The sequence below is a fragment of the Hyperoodon ampullatus genome (genome assembly GCF_949752795.1).
Source record: "Hyperoodon ampullatus genome assembly, chromosome: 19".
NCBI lineage: Eukaryota > Metazoa > Chordata > Mammalia > Artiodactyla > Ziphiidae > Hyperoodon > Hyperoodon ampullatus.
Window position 1 is genome coordinate 6,237,549 of NC_136932.1, and position 18,849 is coordinate 6,256,397.

The window sequence follows — 18,849 nt, forward strand, 5'->3', positions numbered from 1 at the left end:
ACCCTTAGGTGGGTGTGCCTAGCACAGTGCCAACCATACAGTGGTGAACCAGAGCCATCTATTCAGTCAACCATCCAGTAAGTGATTAGTCCATGTGTCCAGCCCTGTGCTAAGTACAACACACTGCTCTAAGGAATCCCGCCTCCTGCTTCTGTGATCACTAAATGGGGTAAGCAAGACAGCAAGTCATCTGAGCCACCTGATTTGTCCCAGGCGCCCCAGGTAACCCAAAGAGTGACCGTGCAGGGACGAGTTCAAAGTCAGGGGGAGATGGAAGCGTGTGGGCCCTGGGCTTCCTCAGAGGCCATCAACAAGAAAAACTGGACATACTACCAAGAGATATTTGCAAAAGGAAAAGCAATTCTTTATTGCATGGACATGGTACAAACCATGAGCTTGTTATACAATACAGCTGCTTCTCGCACCTCCCTGCTATAAGGGAGGTGGGAAAGCTGAAGCGGGGTCTGGGAAAGCATGTGAAACACCCAACTAGGAGATGAGGGACCCCTTGAGCTGGACCCTCTGAAGGCAGGGCCTGGAGTTTGCTTTTCCTTTCTTTTCTTTTTTTTTCCCTTTATTTATTATTTATTATTATTTTTTTAGCTGTGTTGGGTCTTCGTTGCTGCACGCGGGCTTTCTCTAGTTGCAGCAAGTGGGGGGTTGCTCTTGGTTGCAGTGCGAGGGCTTCTGGTTGCAGTGGCTTCTCTTGTTGCGGAGCACAGGCTCTAGGTGTATGGGTTTCGGTAGTTGTGGCTCGCAGGCTCTAGGGTGCAGGCTCAGTAGTTGTGGCTCGCGGGCTTAGTTGCTCCGTGGCATGTGGGATCTTCCTGGACCAGGGCTCAAACCCGTGTCCCCTGCACTGGCAGGTGGATTCTTAACCACTGCACCACCAGGGAAGCCCGAGTTTGCTTTTCTGGTCCCTCCGGCCAGCTGTCCACTCAGCCTGGGGAGGGTGGGGATGACGGGGGTGTCTCTCCTGCGCTGGGCACTTAGATGTCTCTCTTTTGAGAAGAAACCACCTTCCCATCCACTGACTCCTCAACATTGATGAGGACTTTGCCACTGCCACCACCTCCCAGGGAGGCTGTAGAAAGAAGAGGCAAGCTTTAGAGTGGGAGACTCTCCATGTCCTCCCTCCCAAGGGGCCAGGACCTTGGCTGAGCTCTGGGAGAACTGCACAGCACCCCTGATAACGGCCATTGGCCAATCCTCCCAGAGCTGCCAGGAGGACTGGTGCTGAATCACTCATCAAAGAGATTGGCGGTGGCAGCGGGAGGTATGCTCTGCAGTGAGCAAGAATGTCAGGGCTTTTAAGCTGCACATAAACAGAAATGAATCATGGGCATCTCACCATAAGTGCAAGAAGGTGGGGCAGGCAGGGTTTGGGGGGGCTATGCCCTGGACAAAGCTTACTCATCCTGGAAGGTTCTCAGTAAACCTTCAATCCCAACCCTACCTGGGGCTGATAGAGGGGTCCCACTGGGGAAGAGGTACCTACTGGAATGGGCATGTCCCCACCCTACTGGGACGCTTGGCCTCTTTCACCTTCCTCCCCATTCCAAGAAGAATGGTGGCTTCAATAGCTTCCCTCTCCCCTCAACTCAGGAAGAGCTAAGTCTCTTGGACTTCTCTGGCCGTTCAGTGGTTAAGTCTCCACACTTCCACTGCAGGGGGCACAGGTTCAATCCCTGGTCGGGGAACTAAGATCCCGCATGCCGCCCAGTGTGGCCAGAAAAAAGAAGAGTGAAGCCTCTTACCTTCTCTGGTACCAATGCCAGCCATCCTGAAAGAAAGGGGGAAGCAGATGTAAGCAACGGACAAAAGCTCAGGTCTGCCTACAGGAGGCCCCGGGGCACAGCTTAGCCGTCCTCTCCAGCCCTCACACCACCCTCACTCCCACATCTGACTTCTCTAAAGCCTGGGACATCCTGAGAGCCACCCCCAAGCACACAGATTCTGATCTATGATAACACCCCATCTATTTCATGCTGGAAATGGAACCAGCATTAAATCCAAGACCACGAGCCCAGCTGCTATCATTTACAGAAGGCACACAGGTCCAGAGAGGTGACATGACCTGCCCAAGGTAACGGCCAAAGACTAGAGCGCAGAGTCCAGCACCTCTTACTCCTTGTTCTGTTCTCTTTTCACTATCTGTAGACGCTGCACTTAAGATGACTCTCCCCCGTCAACCACAACTGGCCCCTCCCTCACTGCCCCCTGCACCCGAGCCCCGGCCTGGCGTCCTGGCCCTCCAGCAGGCGGCGGTAGGTGGCGATCTCCTGCTCCAGCCGCGTCTTGATGTCCAGCAGCATCTTGTACTCCTGGTTCTGGCACTCCATGTCACTGCGGAGCTCGCTCAGCTGGGCCTCGATGCTGCTGATGAAGCCCTGGATCTGCTGCAGCTGCAGGGCGTAGCGGCACTCGGTCTCCGCCAGCGTGCTCTCCAGCCCGGCTTTCTGGTGGGGCAGCAGAGGAGAAGGTCAGAGGGGAGGCGGGCCTAGAGGGGGCAGCCGCTGGGCAGGGGCAGCAGGTGTACCATGCTCAGCTGGGACTGCAGCTCCATCTCCAGACCCTGGAGCGTATGCCTGAGCTCCGTGATCTCCGTCTTGCTGGTCTGGATAATGGCGGTGTTGGAAGACACCTCCTTGGTCAGCTCTGCACTCTGGAATTCAAGCAGGACCAAGGTGACGGAAGAGCCCAGCTGGAGGGCCCGAGCACCCCCTGGCTCAGCGAGGTTAGAGGGCCAGGTACCTTGCTGTGGAACCAGGCCTCGGCATCCCGGCGGTTCTTCTCCGCCATGGCCTCATACTGCTCCCTCATCTCCGCCAGCACGCGGGTCAGGTCCACGCCCGGTGCTGCGTCCATCTCCACGTTGACCTGGCCGGCCAGCTGGTTGCTGAACTCCTTCGTCTCCTGCAGGGTGGGTGGGGCCCATTCAGAGACAGAGGGCGGAAGCCGGAACCGAGTCTGGGGTCCCACGTGCCAATCCCGGCTCCATCCCTAACTCACCACGTGACGCTGGCTCTGCCCCGAACCCACCCCGGGCCCCTGTTTCCCACTGCACATGAAGACTTTTTTTTTTTTTTTTTGCGGTACGCGGGCCTCTCACTGTTGTGGCCTCTCCCGTTGCGGAGCACAGGCTCCGGACGCGCAGGCTCAGCGGCCATGGCTCACGGGCCCAGCCGCTCCACAGCATGTGGGATCCTCCCGGACCGGGGCACGAACCCGTGTCCCCTGCATCGGCAGGCGGACTCTCAACCACTGCGCCACCAGGGAAGCCCCACGTGAAGACTTTTGATCGCACGAGCCCCTCAGCACTAAGGGTCCCTCCTCCTCTCTAGGTCCTGCCGAGGGAGGACCTCAAGACAGTAGGGCCCTTGTGTGAGTTCATGAAGCAAATCAGGACAGCAGTGCCCACTGGCCACCTGGCCTGGCTATAGATCAGAGGAGAAAAGGGGTCTGGGTTGACAGTGCCCCTTCCTCTCCATGGGGACCCCTGTGTTGGGGGACGTGCATATCTGAACCACGAAGCCCTTCTCCCAACTATGAGGAGGCCCCAGAGGCCCCACTCTCCCTCCCATCAGCCCCAGTCACTGCCTGGCTCTCACCTCCTCATGGTTCTTCTGGAGGTAGGCCAGCTCCTCGTTCAGGCTCTCAGTCTGCAGCTCCAGGTCGGTTCTGGCCAGGGTCAGCTCGTCCATCACCCTGCGCAGGCCGTTGATGTCAGCCTCCACGCTCTGGCGCACGGCCAGCTCGTTCTCATACCTGGAAAGGAAGAGAGAACCCAAGTGAGGAAGGGTGAGGGGTCTGGGCCACTTGAGCTGGGAGAGGGAGCGCAGGGAACATACTTGAGTCTGAAGTCATCCGCAGCCAGCCTGGCGTTGTCCATCTCCAGGATAACCCGAGAGTTGTCGATGGTGGCCGCCAGGATCTGCAGGATACAGGGAGCTGCTGTCTAGAGGACCCCTCCCTCTTCCCTGCTGTTCTCCCTGCCCTGCACCCCAGGCGGGACCCCTCCGGAAACATCTCCCCTCTGACACCAGCAACGGAAGCCTGTAGGGCCCCGGGGCAGAGTCCAGGCCGCCACGTGGTCTGCCCCAAGCCACCCTCCTCGCCTCCAGAACATGAAAGACCAAGGAGCCAGGGTTGCAGAGAACCCCCTGTGGAAACTGCCTGACCTGGAAAGGGTGCCCTCTTGGGGGTACTCCACCAGCCTCCCCTGTAGACAACTCATGGTCGCCGGCCTCCTGCACACCTTAACACAGCCATGCATCTACAGAACATTCCAGTCAGGGGGAAACTGGAGGGCAGCTGCAGAAACTGGTGCAGGTGAGTGAAGGGTGAGCGAGTGGCTGGGAGAGCCCATACCCAGTTCCAGGTCTCCTAAGGTCCAACAGTGCTTTTGCCACCCAAGACATTCGAAGGGTGACGCAGGCCGTCCTGGCGTTCTGGACTCCTAGAACTTGAGGTTCATCTCTACACCTCCGTTCTTGCAGAACAACCAAAGGAACACTCTAGGCAGAGCCCTGCAGGGTGTGAGCACTGCCCCCACCTCAGCCCCTACTGGTCGAGACCAGCGTGCCAGGATCCCCAGCACAGCCAGGTTGAGCAGATGTTTGCAGGCATCCACACCTGGAACGCATTCCCCATGCTCCAAGTTTGCCGAGGTTACACATCATTACCTGGGAAAGCAAGGATTTCCCCAGGCAGCTGGCACCAGCCACCTGCTCCCCTCTGCCTGACACCCGAGGACTCACCTTGTCTCGGAGTTCTTCGATGGTCTTGAAGTAGGGGCTGTAGTCATGCTCTGGGCTGGTTGGGCTCTGCTTCTGGTACCAGTCGCGGATCTTCACCTCCAGGTCAGCGTTGGCCTCCTCCAGGGCGTGCACCTTCTCCAGGTAGGACGCCAGGCGGTCGTTGAGGTTCTGCATGGTGAGCTTCTCGTTGCCAGAGAGGAGGCCGCCACCGCCGAAGTCACCAAAGCCACCACCAAAGCCTCCACCCAAACCACTACCAGCCCCTCCACTGAAGCCACCCCCATAGCCCCCTGCTGACCCCGAGGAGGCAAACCTGGCAGAAGAAGCTGAGATACTGCGGCTCCCACCTCCCCCATAGAGACTCCCCCCACCAAAGCCTCCTCCTCCAGCCATGAGGGAACCCCCCCAGGTCGAGCCACCCCCAAAGGTGGAGGAAGAAGTCTGCAGAAATGTGGTGCTCATGGCCAGGCAGCAGCCCTGAGCTCTCAGCAGCACAAGCAAAGCTGGCAGGAGGCGTGAGCTGGGCTGAAACCCAAGGTCTGCACCTGTCACCCCCAGCCCCAGGCTCCTTATATACCCCTCCCAGGGTGCTGTGGGACCATGTCTCCTCCCCCAAAGGGAAGCCAACTCCTTCTGCGTTCCTGACAAACACAGCCACCTGCACACCTCTACGTGGCTGGTATGGGGTTTTTCTTTTCTCTCTTTCTTTTTTTTTTTTTAATGCAACAAAAGAGATGATTCAGAATGAATGGTGTTTTGCCCCGGGCCATGGTTTTAACACTTGGATTACAGGTCCATCTCTACACTCCAGGAGAAAACCGAAAGGAGCAAACTCGCATCACGTCTGCCAGGCCTCCGCCTGCACTCTTAGAGGCTCAGGCCAACCCCACCCTCCGCTGGCCTTCTCTGCTGCCCGCAGGTGGCCGGCTCCCTGTTCTCAGTTTGAGACTCCACTTTTCGTCGCTGCCCTGTGCGGTCCCTCTCACAGACCCCATGTGCCAGCCTGCGGGCTCTGGGGATTGGCGGGCAGAGGTACACAGAGGAATGCAGGGCCCACAGGGGTAGGCTGAGGACAGGAGAACGATCCTGAGTCAAGTCCCAGCTGAGGTGACCAGAGGGGCCAGCATCTGCCACTTCCCTGATGCTCCAAATGGACCCCTCTCCTCCTCTCCTCCCCCACCCCCAGTCCCCCTCCTTCTTCTCCAGCTCCCCCCGGCCCCTCAGCCCCATGGCACTGGCATTCTCACAAAAGCCAGCAGGCTCAGGGCTGACAAGGGGCGGATTGATTATCCCACCGCCTGCCAACTACATGTCACTGAACCTTTGCTTGCTCCTGCGACAAGTTGGGGCAAACCTCTGCAGATGAGACGGGAGCAAGTTCCAGAAAGCCCCTGCTTTCTCCAGGGAGAGGCAAGTCGCTGCACAGCGGGGCTAGATTAACCCTGTTTGTCCTGTCAAGCACCGCGAGGCTGGGGAGGGACCCGATCCAGAAAGCTGTATGTGCCTGAGCACCATGAGGAGGGAGGGGATAGAGAGGCCTGGAGGGCGGGCTGGAAGACACCTCGGAGATTTTTTTTTTTTTTTTTTTTACATATTTATTGGAGTGTAATTGTTTTACAATGGTGTGTTAGTTTCTGCTTTATAAAAAAGTGAATCAGTCATACATATACATCTGTTCCCACATCCCTTCCCTCTTGCGTCTCCCTCCCTCCCACCCTCCCTATCCCACCCCTCTAGGTGGTCACAAAGCACCGAGCTGATCTCCCTGTGCTATGTGGCTGCTTCCCACTAGCTATCTATTTTACGTTTGGTAGTGTATATAGGTCCATGCCACTCTCTCGCTTTGTCACAGCTTACCCTCCCCCTCCCCATATCCTCAAGTCCATTCTCTAGTAGGTCTGTGTCTTTACTCCTGTCTTACCCCTAGGTTCTTCATGACATTTTTTTTTCTTAAATTCCATATATCTGTGTTGGCATACGGTATTTGTCTTTCTCTTTCTGACTTACTCCACTCTGTATGACAGACTCTAGGTCTATCCACCTCATTACAAATAGCTCAATTTTGTTTCTTTTTATGGCTGAGTAATATTCCATTGTATATATGTGCCACATCTTCTTTATCCATTCATCTGATGATGGACACTTAGGTTGTTTCCATCTCCGGGCTATTGTAAATAGAGCTGCAATGAACATTTTGGTACATGACTCTTTTTGAGTTATGGTTTTCTCAGGGTACATGCCCAGTAGTGGGATTGCTGGGTCACCTCGGAGATCTTGAAGGTCAAGGCACCGCTTCAGAGAGCAGGATGCTGAGGCCGGAGACGGGAGTCCAACACTCAGGAGAGCCCTTTTCTCTGCCACCAGATCAGGGGCCCGCTTTCCGGGGATACCCGATACCTGTGGGCAGTGCCACTGGAGGCGTGGCCTGGCCCTCTGGCTTTGGCTGTGGGGTTTAGAGAGAGCCAGTGGTGGGGAAGTGAGCAAGACCAGGCTGGAGAGTCAGGAGGAGGATTCCTGGACCACAGCTGCAGCACCGTGAAGTTGACGGAGCTCTGGATTCCCTGGGACCTGGCTTCAAGCCTGGCTCTACCCATCACTGCTTGGAAAACCTTGGACACGGTACCTTTCAAGTTTCAGTTTCATTGTGGCAACGGGCACTCTCAGCTCCCACTTATGGGGAAGCCCTGAGGCCCAAGAGCCCCCATCCTGCCTCCTCCTTGCTCCCCATCTTTTGAGGCACCGGATAGTGGGGTGCACGTCCAGTACTTAGGACTCCCAAGTACCATCACCCGGGGGGACATTTTTTTTGTCCTTGGGCATCAGATCTGCCCTGTGAGTGACCGTCACACTCTGCCGCATTCTTCCATAACCAGCACCTATTGGGCAATGCAGGTCATTGTTATTATTGCTCTAATAACAGGAAATTCTTACTTCCATGGCATCCTTCACAGTTTACAAAGCACTTCTGCATCCACGCCTCCTCTATTGCTCACAGCTACGAAGGTGATCCCTGCCCCTATTTCAGAAGGAATGAAATTGCAGCTCAGAGAGGGAAGTGATTTGTATAAGGTGGTACAGCTAGTAAGAGGGCATTGCCAGGACTCACTGGGTCCTCTGACCGCGCCCCCCAACACTCAAACAGGAGACAGGAAAAGAAGGTGTTCCCCTCCCCAGACCCCAGACTCCTGCACCTGAGCTGGGGTAGTGGAGTATTCCTGGTACGTGGGGGTGGACTTCTCCTCTCCCAGCATCACAGTGAGCCAGCCTCTGAGTGCTGGGCCCAGACAGTGAGGTATTGTCTCATGGGTGGGAGGATACTGTCTTTTCCTCTGAAAGAAAAATAATCAAACTCAGATCAGCCATAGCTCATTAAAGCCTCTGCTGACATTACGGCCCCAGCAATTACCCTGGGAAAAATTATGTGCCATCACCCCGGGGTGAGGGAGGGCTGGACCCCAGCCAGCCTCTCTCTGCACCCTGACTCCCCTCCAGCAGCCCCTCAAGGGGCTTTCCCTATACTCTCAGGCCCAGTCCAGGCAGCAGCTGCCCCAGTCACAGATCCCTGGTTTTGGTCCAAACAGTTCCTATGAGCTCAAGGTCTGGGTGGTCGGAGCCTACTCACTAGCACCAGAAGATGATGGCTGGGCAAGGGCGGAGATCAAGCTCCATTTGGCTCCAGCCCAGACTGCAGACCTGGGCCCTGCCCCAGGCAGCCCGCCCGGGATGCTGTGCCAGTTTCTGTCCTTTGCCCACTGCAGGCAGACAGGCTGTCCCAGAGCCGGCCTTCCCTCCTTGGGATGGGACGATGCAGCCCAGTGGAAAGAGCCCGAGGTGGACTCCACCTCTGGGTGTGACTCAACATCTCCGAGCCAGGTTCCTGACTTAAAATTGGGCCATTTTCCCACTTACATGAGATACTAAGAAGAGTCAAAATCATAGAGACAGAAAGTGTAATGGTGGTTGCCAGGGGGTGGGGAGAGAGAATGAGGAGTTATGGGGTTTTTTTGTTTTGTTTTGTTTTTTGCGGTACACGGGCCTCTCACTGCTGTGGCCTCTCCTGTTGCGGAGCACAGGCTCCGGACGCACAGGCTCAGCGGCCATGGCTCACGGGCCCAGCTGCTCTGCGGCATGTGGGATCTTCCCGGACCGGGCCACGAACCCGTGTCCCCTGCATCGGCAGGCGGACTCTCAACCACTGCGCCACCAGGGAAGCCCGGAGTTATGGTTTAATGGGGATAAAGTTTCCGTTTTACAAGGTGGAAAGAGCTATGAGGATGGAGGGTGATGATGCTTTTGCAGAGCAACGTGAGTGCACGGAACTGCCACAGAACTGTGCACCAAGAAATGCGTAAGATGGTAACGTTTATGTCGTGTGTATTTTATCACAATAAAAAAATTAAAAAAAAAAACAACACTGACCCCATTAACACTGGCCCCAGCTACAGGGCCACAGTGAGCATTCAGTGTCACAGGGGGAGTGGGGACCTCCATAGACGTTAGAATCCTCACTCACTCCTCCGCTCCCCAGGGAGATGCCAGGGTCAGAGAGAGGGCATGCCCTGGGGCCTGGAGAATTCCTCATTTCTCATTTATTAGTTACGTGGCATTGAGTAATCAAGCCTCCTCTCTCCGAGCCTCAGTCTACCAATTGGAAAAATGGAAATAACTCTGGCCCAGTCTGAGTCACGGGGATGGAGCAAGATGACGGACCGGAAATGCTTGCAAACTGAAGTGGTCATGATGACCAGCAGGGCTGGAAAGACCCTGCCCCCCCAAATCCCCTCCCCCTTCCTCTCGCTCCCTTTTCTCTATCCCAGCTGCTTCTGTCAACACAGTACCCCTAGTTTCAGCTCCCAGACTGAGACAGAAAAGTGTCTACACACACACACACACACACACACATGCACACAAAGGAAAGCTTTATTCCTGACACCCAGACCTGAGACCCAGTCACCAGCCCCACCTGTGTGGGGCCCAGACCCCGCCTCACAGCCACATTCCAGGGGCCTCTGGGGCACAGGGGAGGGTTTCAGCTGCGACAACAGAGGCTTTCACAAACGGGACAAATATCTCTGGGCAGTCCCAGCCTGGGACTGGGGGTGCAGCCAGGCCTCTGGCCTCTAGCTCCAAGGCCTCCTAAGTCAAGTGGGAGGGTGGGTCTGTAGGTGCTGATGGCCAGAGCGGAATAGCTGGGGACGTGGCAGAAGGGGCTCCTGGCCCAGGGCTGCGGCAGGGGAAGAGGGAAGAGCTGGGCTCAGGGGTCACCAGCCTGTGATTTGGAGTAAGCTAATGAGCCTACCAAGCTCCATGGAAAATAGTGAAAAAAGCACCCCCTTCAGGATGAACACCAGGTATGGCGGGGTCCTGAGCCTCCTCAGTGCAGTGGTGAGCACAGGTGGCACAGCGTCCATCTGGCCCCAGAGACCTTCCGCCTCACTCAGCCCCTCCCTCACAGGGACGGCTGCTGTCACAGACGGATCCACGGGGCCTGAACAGACCCACTCAGCCTGAACCTCTCTGCTGGAGGAAGTGGGACTTATTTACCTTTAATTGGCCTCCATTCTTGGCAGCTAAGCTGTAAACCACAGGGGCAGGACCATACCAACCCAAGGGCAGGGTTGTACCAGGAAGCTGGGACTTGCATTCCTTTGGGGACCTGGGACGGGCCCCAGGCAAGCCAGTTTGGGGGTCTCTGTGGGAGGTCTGGGTCACAGCTGGGTCCTATTCCAGGCTCTGGGCCCAGGTATGGGCTGGTGGGTGTAAGGGGCTCAAGCAGGTCTGCCAGGGGATGGATGGAGGTGTCAGTGCATGCGCACACCCCCCCCCGACAACGAGGGCGCCCTCTCCAGCCCTGTTCTGAGCGGGTGCCCGCCTCTGACCCCAAAGCCCCAGTTTCTCCTTAAGTTATAGGTGGAGAAACCTGTCAGGAGGAACTGCCTCAGGGGATCCTAGTCCTAGGCCTTCACACAGAGCAAGACTGGAAAGTACTGAGGAAATGGCACAAGCAGTGTCATCCTAGGAGACGGGGTGCAGGGCTGGCACTGTGGGTTAAGAATCAGGAAATGTAATTCTGGTCCCAGCTCTGCCATGTAGTTGCTATGTGGCCTAGGTCAAGTTACTTAACCTCTCTGAGCCTGCTTCCTACTCTATAGGATATAACTCATACTACCTTTCAGGGTTGTTTGATTAAATAATACTTAGTAGGTGCTCAGTAAACATTAATTACAGATACACAAACACACACCAACCCTTGGGGTGAGTTCAGTCAAAAACCAGTTTCAAATCCCACCTTTGCCATGTGTTAGAGAACAGTTATATATACAACAACCCACCTCGCCTCTCTGAGCCTTAGTTTATCCCCCTGTAAAACGGGAGCAATGCTTATTTAACAACCTTGTTTTAGGGAACAGGTGAGATACACGAAGACCTCTGCAAACAGGAATTACTGTAACAGCTGGAGTTTGTGAGCGCCCTCCCTCCCCTTTCCTGGGAAAGCATGGACTCTGGTCCAAATGAAACCTAAACCATAAAACCTAAACAGTGCCAAGGCCTGGCCCCCCCGCCATGGGCTGAAATAACAAACTCAACGTCCTTCCTCCCTTGGGCCATAAAGTTTTATTGGAAGGTCAGGGGGAGAGCCAGGGATAAGGGTCCCTCCCCTCCCATGCCCCTACCCAGGGCAATCCCTCTGCAGCAGGGTACAAAGGCCAGGAGGCTGCCAGACTCAGAGGACCTTCGGGATGGACAGGTTGTTGTAGTAGGCGTCCTGGCCCTCCAGCAGGTTTCGGTAGGTGGTGATCTCCTGCTCTAGCCGGGACTTGATGTCCATTAGGTGCTGGTACTCCTGGTTCTGCCGCTCGGTGTCGGCACGCACATCGCTCAGCTGGGCTTCGACACCGCTGATCAGCACCTGGATCTGCGCCAGCTGGGCTCCGAAGCGAGCCTCCGTTTCGGCCAGCGTGCCTTCCAGGGCAGCTTTCTGAGGGCAGGGAGAGGGAAGGAGACTCAGCAGAGCCTGGTGCCCAGCGATGGCATGGGCCCAGCCACCATCCAGGCTGCCCGAGGCCGCAAGGACACGAGTGTGCATCCCACAGGGCAGAGGGCACATACCATGCTGAGCTGAGACTGCAGCTCGATCTCCAGACCCTGGAGGGTACGCCGCAGGTCGGTGACCTCCGTCTTGCTGATCTGCAGCTGCTCCGTGTGGCCAGCGACCTCCCTGTTCAGCTCCTCGGTCTGCAGGGAGAGGAAGCAGCGGGAGTAAGCGCTGAGGCAGACCCTCGCCTGGGAGCACTGAGTCCGCTCTCCTCGCCACCTCCCCGAGGGGCACCTGCCTCCCCCTCCATACCTGGCTGGTGAACCAGGCCTCAGCATCCTTCCGGTTCTTCTCAGCCATGACCTCATATTGGCTTCTCATGTCGCTCAGGATCTTGGCTAGGTCGATGCCCGGAGCGGAGTCCACCTCCACGCTGACCTGACCACCCACCTGGCCCTTCAGGACACTGATTTCCTAGAAAGATACAGCAGAGATGGGCATGTCAGGGCCCAGAGCCTGCTGGGCCTGAGCCAGGTCATTCCCCCATCCCCCAGGCCATAGGGGGCTGGTTTTCAGGTGCAGACCTAGGAGCCAGCACTGGGGTACAGACGGGGTCACCACCATCCCCTGCTGGAACCCTTGGGAGCCACACGACACACTCAGGGCCAGGTCAAGGGTGCAGCAGATGTGGCCACGGTCAGAGGACACAGGATTAAAAAAAAGTGTCCTCAGCTCTGGGAAGCTGGGCGGGGATGGATGGGAAGCCCAGCTTGAAACCCACCTCCTCGTGATTCTTCTTCAGGTAGGCCAGCTCCTCCTTCAGACCCTCGATCTGCATCTCCAGGTCGGTCCTGGCCAGGGTCAGCTCGTCCAGCAACCTGCGCAGGCCGTTGATGTCGGCCTCCACGCTCACTCGCAGGGCGTGCTCCGTCTCAAACCTTTCAGAGGAAATAGTTGCAGTCAGGCCAGCATTTCCTCTGCACCTCTGAAGACTTCCCCACCTCCCCTGGGTTCAGGGGCCCATGGGGGATGGGGTGTGCTTCAGACCAGCTGGGGTGGGTGAGAGCAGAGTCCATTCCCCCCACGGCACTGAGCCCCATAAGGGCTTGAGATTGCCCCCCTCCCCTGCCCTGGCTTCTGCAGCCCCCAAGGCAGAGACACTCACTTGGTTCGAAAGTCATCTGCAGCCAAACGGGCGTTGTCGATCTGCAGGACTATCTTGGAATTCTCAATGGTGGCACCAAGAATCTGGAAGGCGGAAGGCAGGAGGTTGGCACCAGTTCAGTACGTGGGCACCGTCCACCCACTTTCTTCCCAGAAGAGAGAGAAGAGCAAAGGAGTATGCGTGCCTGTGTGCCTCCACCACCTGGAGACCAAAGCCTCAGCCACCCCAGGCTGCCCATCAGCCTGCTCTCTGGGAGGCCTTGGAATGGGTCCAGGCCCGGGAGCTGGAGCAGGAGAAACTACTGCCAGGGAGGCTGAGCCAGGGGGGAACGGGAAGGGCAAGGAGGCAAGCCTGGGGGAAAAGTCTCCACGACCTGCACCCAGGCAAACTCTAAATGCTCGTAGGGAGGCAACTTCTAGTGATCCGCAAACCAGATGCAAGGAGCACAGGGGTCACCCTGTGGTCTGACCCCCACTCAAAGCACCTCTGCTTTCAGGGAAGGGAAAGCCTTCTGTTGAGCACCTATCATGTGCTTGCACTTTATGCCTCCTCTTTGAGGCAAAATGTATTCCCTCGTGTAGGTCACAGTTTATAAAGTTTGAAAGCACTACGCTCGTTGTTTACATCTCTAGCTCTCCCTCATCTACGGGTCTGGTCTAGGCCCCTGGCACCCAGCACCACGCCAGGCACAGGGTGGGCCCTGGCCTACGCTGTGGGGACTGTGCGTTTGCAGACCCAACGTGTGAGGCTGTTAAATGTCCCACCGCCTTCTGAAACATTTCTTCGGGACCGAGATCCCAGCTCTGAGCTGTTCCCTGTGGGCAGAGACCAAGTCCCACCCTGAAGGACCCTGAGGGCCCCCCAGCAAGAGGCTGTAGCTGGGACTTGGGGTCTCCACCCACACGGCACTCTCCACAGAGGTCTTCACAAGCTCAGCATTCATCTCTCCTTTACCCAGTCCGGGGGCCACAGCATATGTCCCTCCTTGTCCAGGGGCCAGAGTTGGCCTCTCCCATTCTTCCTAGAGCTCCTCTAAGTCCCTAGTGGCCCCCTGGGCGGGGGAGGGGCTTCAGCCTCAGCGTGATGGAAACCAGACCCGCCCGGCCGGGAGAAAAGGAATGCAGAGGGCCTCACACCGGGGGCAGCGGAAGGCGGGTCTGGCCCCGCGAGAAGCAGATTCCTCCCTGGCCAAACTCTTGCCATTTCCCTGCTGCACAGCGACTCAGGTCCAGACCCCAGGGCAGCCCGCAGCGCGTCCCATCTCCTCCCCCTCCTTCCTCCCCGCTTTCCCAGGCCTAGCCGACCTGCGCGCCTTCCTCCTCCCGCCCTCCAGTCCCCCACATTAACCCGCCCCCCCGCCAGGCGTCCACTTCCTGCCCCGAGGTCCTGCCCCTCCTCACCGGCCGGCTTCCCTCCGCCCCACCCTGCGGGCCCTCCCCCATCCTAACCCTCGCTCCCGCCCCGGCCGGGAGGTGGCTCTGCCGCCCGCCGCCCCCGCCTCGGGCCTCACGCGGCCCGCGGGGCTGGGTATCGGCGGCAGGTGCACTTCCCGCGGCCGGGCCGCCTCCCACCTGGTCCCGGAGGTCCTCGATGGTCTTGAAGTAGTGGCTGTAGTCGCGGGCGGGCCCGGGCCCCTGCTTCTGGTACCAGTCGCGGATCTTCACCTCCAAGTCGCCGTTGGCCTCCTCCAGGGTGCGCACCTTCTCCAGGTAGGACGCCAGGCGGTCGTTGAGGTTCTGCATGGTGAGCTTCTCGTTGCCCGCCAGCAGCCCGTCGGAGCCGGCCAGGGCGCCCGCATAGCCGCCGCCGTAGCCCCCGGAGGACGAGGACACGAAGCGGGCGGAGGACACCGACACGCCGCGGCCACCCGAGCCCCCGTGGATGCTGGGCGCGCGGAAGACGCCTCCCGCCCCGAAGCGCATGGAGCCGCTGCCCAGACCCCCGAAGGACGAGGTGGCCGACGACTGGCGATAGCTGTAGTTAGTCATGGCGAAGGAGGACGCGGGCGACACCGGTCGGAGTGGCTGCAGTCGGCGAGAGGAGTGGCGAGGCCCTCACCTGGCGCCTTTTATGCCCGGGGTTGGCCGGGGGAGGGGGGCCGGTGTCGGGCGGATATCTGAGGGCCCAGGAATTTGCAGGCTCCTGAGCGCAAATACGGGCGCTCTCCCCATTGGTCAGTTCCTGGCGGCTCTGCTTCCGACTCTCCCCTCCCTGGGGCCAGAGGCTCCTGCCCCCCCGGGGAGCTGCCCCACACCAGCCCACTCCGACGCCCAGCCACACACCCCGCTGGCACACTCGTTCGGATCTTCACTCCCACCACACGTACACTTAGACATCCCCGCAATTCACATGCTGGCCCTCCCCCATTAAGATCAACCAGAGTTTGACACCCCCCAGGAATTACAGTTTTTCTGAGAGTACACGCCGAGACGTCAGCACCCCCCCCACCGTGATCCCTCACTCAGAGTCCCCCCATCACATTCTGAGCCCCTTCCTTGTGATCAAAATGAACCCCCCAAAGTACATTCACCTGATGCCTACGCCCCACTGGGAATTACAGTCTCTCAGAACCTGCCCCTTGGGGATCACCAACACCCTGACCCCCCCTCAGTCCCCCACATGAGGTGCTCTGAGCTACAACTTCCCAGGCCTCCTGAGACAAAGCCACCCCACCCTGCTGTGGCCATACAAAGCCCCAAGGTGACAATAGGCTCCTGGAAACAGCTGCTGGGAGGGGTTCTGCAGCTGGACTGTAAAAGGCACCTTCAGAATCCCGAGCTCAAGCCAGAACCCCACCTGGGAGCTGAACCCCCGACTCAGTACTCTCACCAACCATCCACCCACGCCCCCCCCCAACCAGGACAACCCTCTACCCTCTGACCCCAAGAGCATGCATTCGACACAGACTTACTGAAGTGATGCTGTAGTGAGGCATCTGAGCCTAAGGGAGACGAGTAACTCGCCCATGAGACTTTTTTTTTTTTTTTTTTTGCGGTACACGGGCCTCTCACTGTCGTGGCCTCTCCCGTTGCGGAGCACAGGCTCCAGATGCGCAGGCTCAGCGGCCATGGGTCACGGGCCCAGCAGCTCCGCGGCATGTGGGATCTCCCCGGACCGGGGCACGAACCCGTGTCCCCTGCATCGGCAGGCGGACTCTCAACCACTGCGCCACCAGGGAAGCCCGCCCATGAGACTTTTAGCACCTGCTGCCCAGAGACAGGATGGAATCCCTCCCTCCTTGTGAGCATCTCCAAGGAGGGTGTCAGAGGCTGAATCCTCCTGTGCCTAACTGTCCTGTCCTAGTCCATGGATGAATGACTGGATTGCTAGGGAGGCGCCCACACGCAACGTGGAGAGTTTTGATCATAGAGGAAGGAGTCCCTCCGCTCCACACACAACGCCCAGCCCCGTTCTTCATCCAGCTCAGTAATTCCACCCACCTTTTTGATTGCCTTGGAGGCCCCCCTGCCAGACACTGCAGGGCCCTGAAGCAGCCTCATCCCAGTTCCTGTCCGCAGGGACCTCACCCCTCCTCAGAACTGTCCCCACAGTTCCTTTGCATCCTTATGTCAGAGCAGCCCCCCAATCTCAGGACAGAGGCCCGGTGCCCTTTTGACAGGGTGGTAGGGAGATGGGTCAGTTACTCTCAGTTTCCTGTGAAATCTTAGGCCTCCTCTCTGCTTATTATCATCTGGGTCACCTGGGGCTAAATGAAGACTCGTCCCCAGCCTCTGAAACCTGTCCCCAGTAAACTGTCTTCTGGCCACCAATTGATCCAGGAACAGGGGCAGCAAAACCCCACACACAGACACAGACAGACACACACACACACACACACACACACCCCCATAACCCGCCAGGAGCAGCCCCAAGCCACTAGGAAAGCCAGCCTGAGGCTGTTTAGTGAATCAGACCTGCAAGTGGGTCCTGGGGCTCCAAGGGGGAAGAACACTCAAGGCTGGCCCTGAAAGCAGGGTGTGGCTGGGCTTTCACAAAGATTGTAGCTGCCAGGGCTGATCTGACGTGAGCCACTGTTTGGCTTTAAGGAGGAGGCCTGCTCCTGGGAGGGGAAGGGGGAGATTGGCCAGATAGTTGCTAGCACACCAAGCCCCAGCTGGAACCTCTGCTTCTGTGGCCTGATAGGAGAGTTTAGGAAGGGACTTTGCATGCGGAAACAAAGAATAGGACCAACAGTTCTCCAAAGATTAACGGGTTGTGAGTTCACTAAACTTAAGAAGAGCTTAGAGTCCCAGCCCCCTAACCCCAAAGCCATAAGAACAATTGACTGCAGGGTAGTACCATTTACAAAGCCTTTTCAGATCTCATTGGATCCCCAAAGCAGCCCAGTGGAAAAGGTATTCTTATGCCCATTTTACAGATGAGGAAACAGAAGCTTCGAGAGGGATAGCCAGGAGTGTCAGATTCTGGCTTCCGGCCTCTTAACCCTTGGCCCCATGGCCTGGGGTCCTGAGTGCAACAGAGGCTGCACTCTTCCTTCCAAGGAAGTCCCAGCTCCAAAACGACTCCTTTGGGTCTCTTTCCCCCCAAATCCTAGGCTAACTCCAAAGACAGTCCCCTGCTCCCACTCTCTGGCCAGAACAGTGCCTAGCACCTTCCACCATGAGTTGTGTGGCTTTTAAACACTTCTCTGGCACATCAAGAACTCGAGAGAAAAAACTGTAAAGTCTGCCCCCCACCCCCCACCCCCACCCCCAGAGACAGAACTGAGGAATCAAGCTGCGGTTCTCATTCGGTAAACAGACTGCCCACCCATGAGCAGAGTCCTTGATCTGCCTCTGGCTGAGTGAGGGCAAGAACCTGTAGAACCTGATCGGAGTAGCTCCTTTCCCAAAGTCCTGATCTCCAGCCTGGGGATCCACAGTCTGCAGAGGAGGGGCCCACAGGGTCAGGAGTGATGAGAAGGGAACGTTTGAGCGTGAAGGGATCCCAGAGAAGAAACTGCCCAGCCTTCCCCTGGCTTGTTGCTGCAGAGCCGCAGCCCCACGACATCCTTGTGGGAAAGGCGGGGGGGCCACTGTCAGATAGGATCAGAATCACTGCTGTCCCCACTCCCTTGTGGAAATTCACAATGCACGGGACTAAAGGCTGTGAAAACCTCAGTCCTTCATTTGTAAAATAGGGATCATAATCATAATAACAATCTAGCTCCTGGAGTTGTTTCAGTGATTAGATAGATGCTAATTAGATAGTAATGTACTATTTAATAATAACAATGTAACACAATAAATACTTATCATTTGATTGTATATGATGTATTATATACATGTAAGTATTAAGTATTATTGTTTAACTTCATTTAATCAGCAGTTCCAAAATATACTGGACCATGGCGTCTTTTGCCAGGTAATGCCTATTAATAATCCATATGGCTGATCCAGTCCAAGGAAGCTCAGAGAGGTAAAGTGACTCGCCTGAGGTCACATGGCTAACTTGTGTCCAAGTCCTGAGGCCAACGGTTCTCTCTGCATCTCCACCTGGACCTACCCTAGAAGCTTCTTACACTAGAGCAAATGCAAATTGCAGTTCCCAGAGGGGAGAGATTCAAGGTAGGGGAGTTTTCATCATCCCTGAGGAAATGAAATAGTGGTTAGGGACCACTGGAAAGAAGTGAGGGTCCTAGTCCCTGGGTAGAACGAAATGGTGTGACTATGACAATAAGGGTGTCGATGACAATGATGACAAAGGTGATAATGATGACAGCCAGCATCTACTGGGCCAGCCTCTAGGTTAAACACTTAGTATACATTATCTCAACTAATCCTGTGACTTAAAGTGTTATCATCCCCATTTTACCGACCAAAAAACTGAGGCTCAAAAAGGTTACTAACTTGACCAAAGTCACACAAGTAAACAGTGGACCCAGGATT

The 18,849-nt window shown here is 56.8% G+C and overlaps 1 protein-coding gene across 1 annotated transcript; it reads right to left on the minus strand.

Moving 5' to 3' along the window:
• Positions 1–340: 340 nt before the first annotated feature.
• LOC307067479 (uncharacterized protein) lies at positions 341–14,949 on the minus strand (the record flags this gene model as incomplete). The annotated part of the gene is made up of 18 exons (XM_079724918.1): positions 341–1,084; positions 1,758–1,783; positions 2,227–2,459; positions 2,540–2,665; positions 2,755–2,916; positions 3,612–3,768; positions 3,852–3,934; positions 4,761–5,305; positions 5,651–5,772; positions 5,941–6,002; positions 7,025–7,052; positions 7,151–7,203; positions 11,494–11,739; positions 11,871–11,996; positions 12,109–12,270; positions 12,578–12,734; positions 12,962–13,044; positions 14,533–14,949. 18 exons carry the CDS (start codon positions 14,947–14,949, stop codon positions 990–992), a joined length of 2,883 nt encoding a protein of 960 aa, XP_079581044.1. The 3' UTR covers positions 341–989.
• Between the last annotated feature and the right edge of the window lie 3,900 nt (positions 14,950–18,849).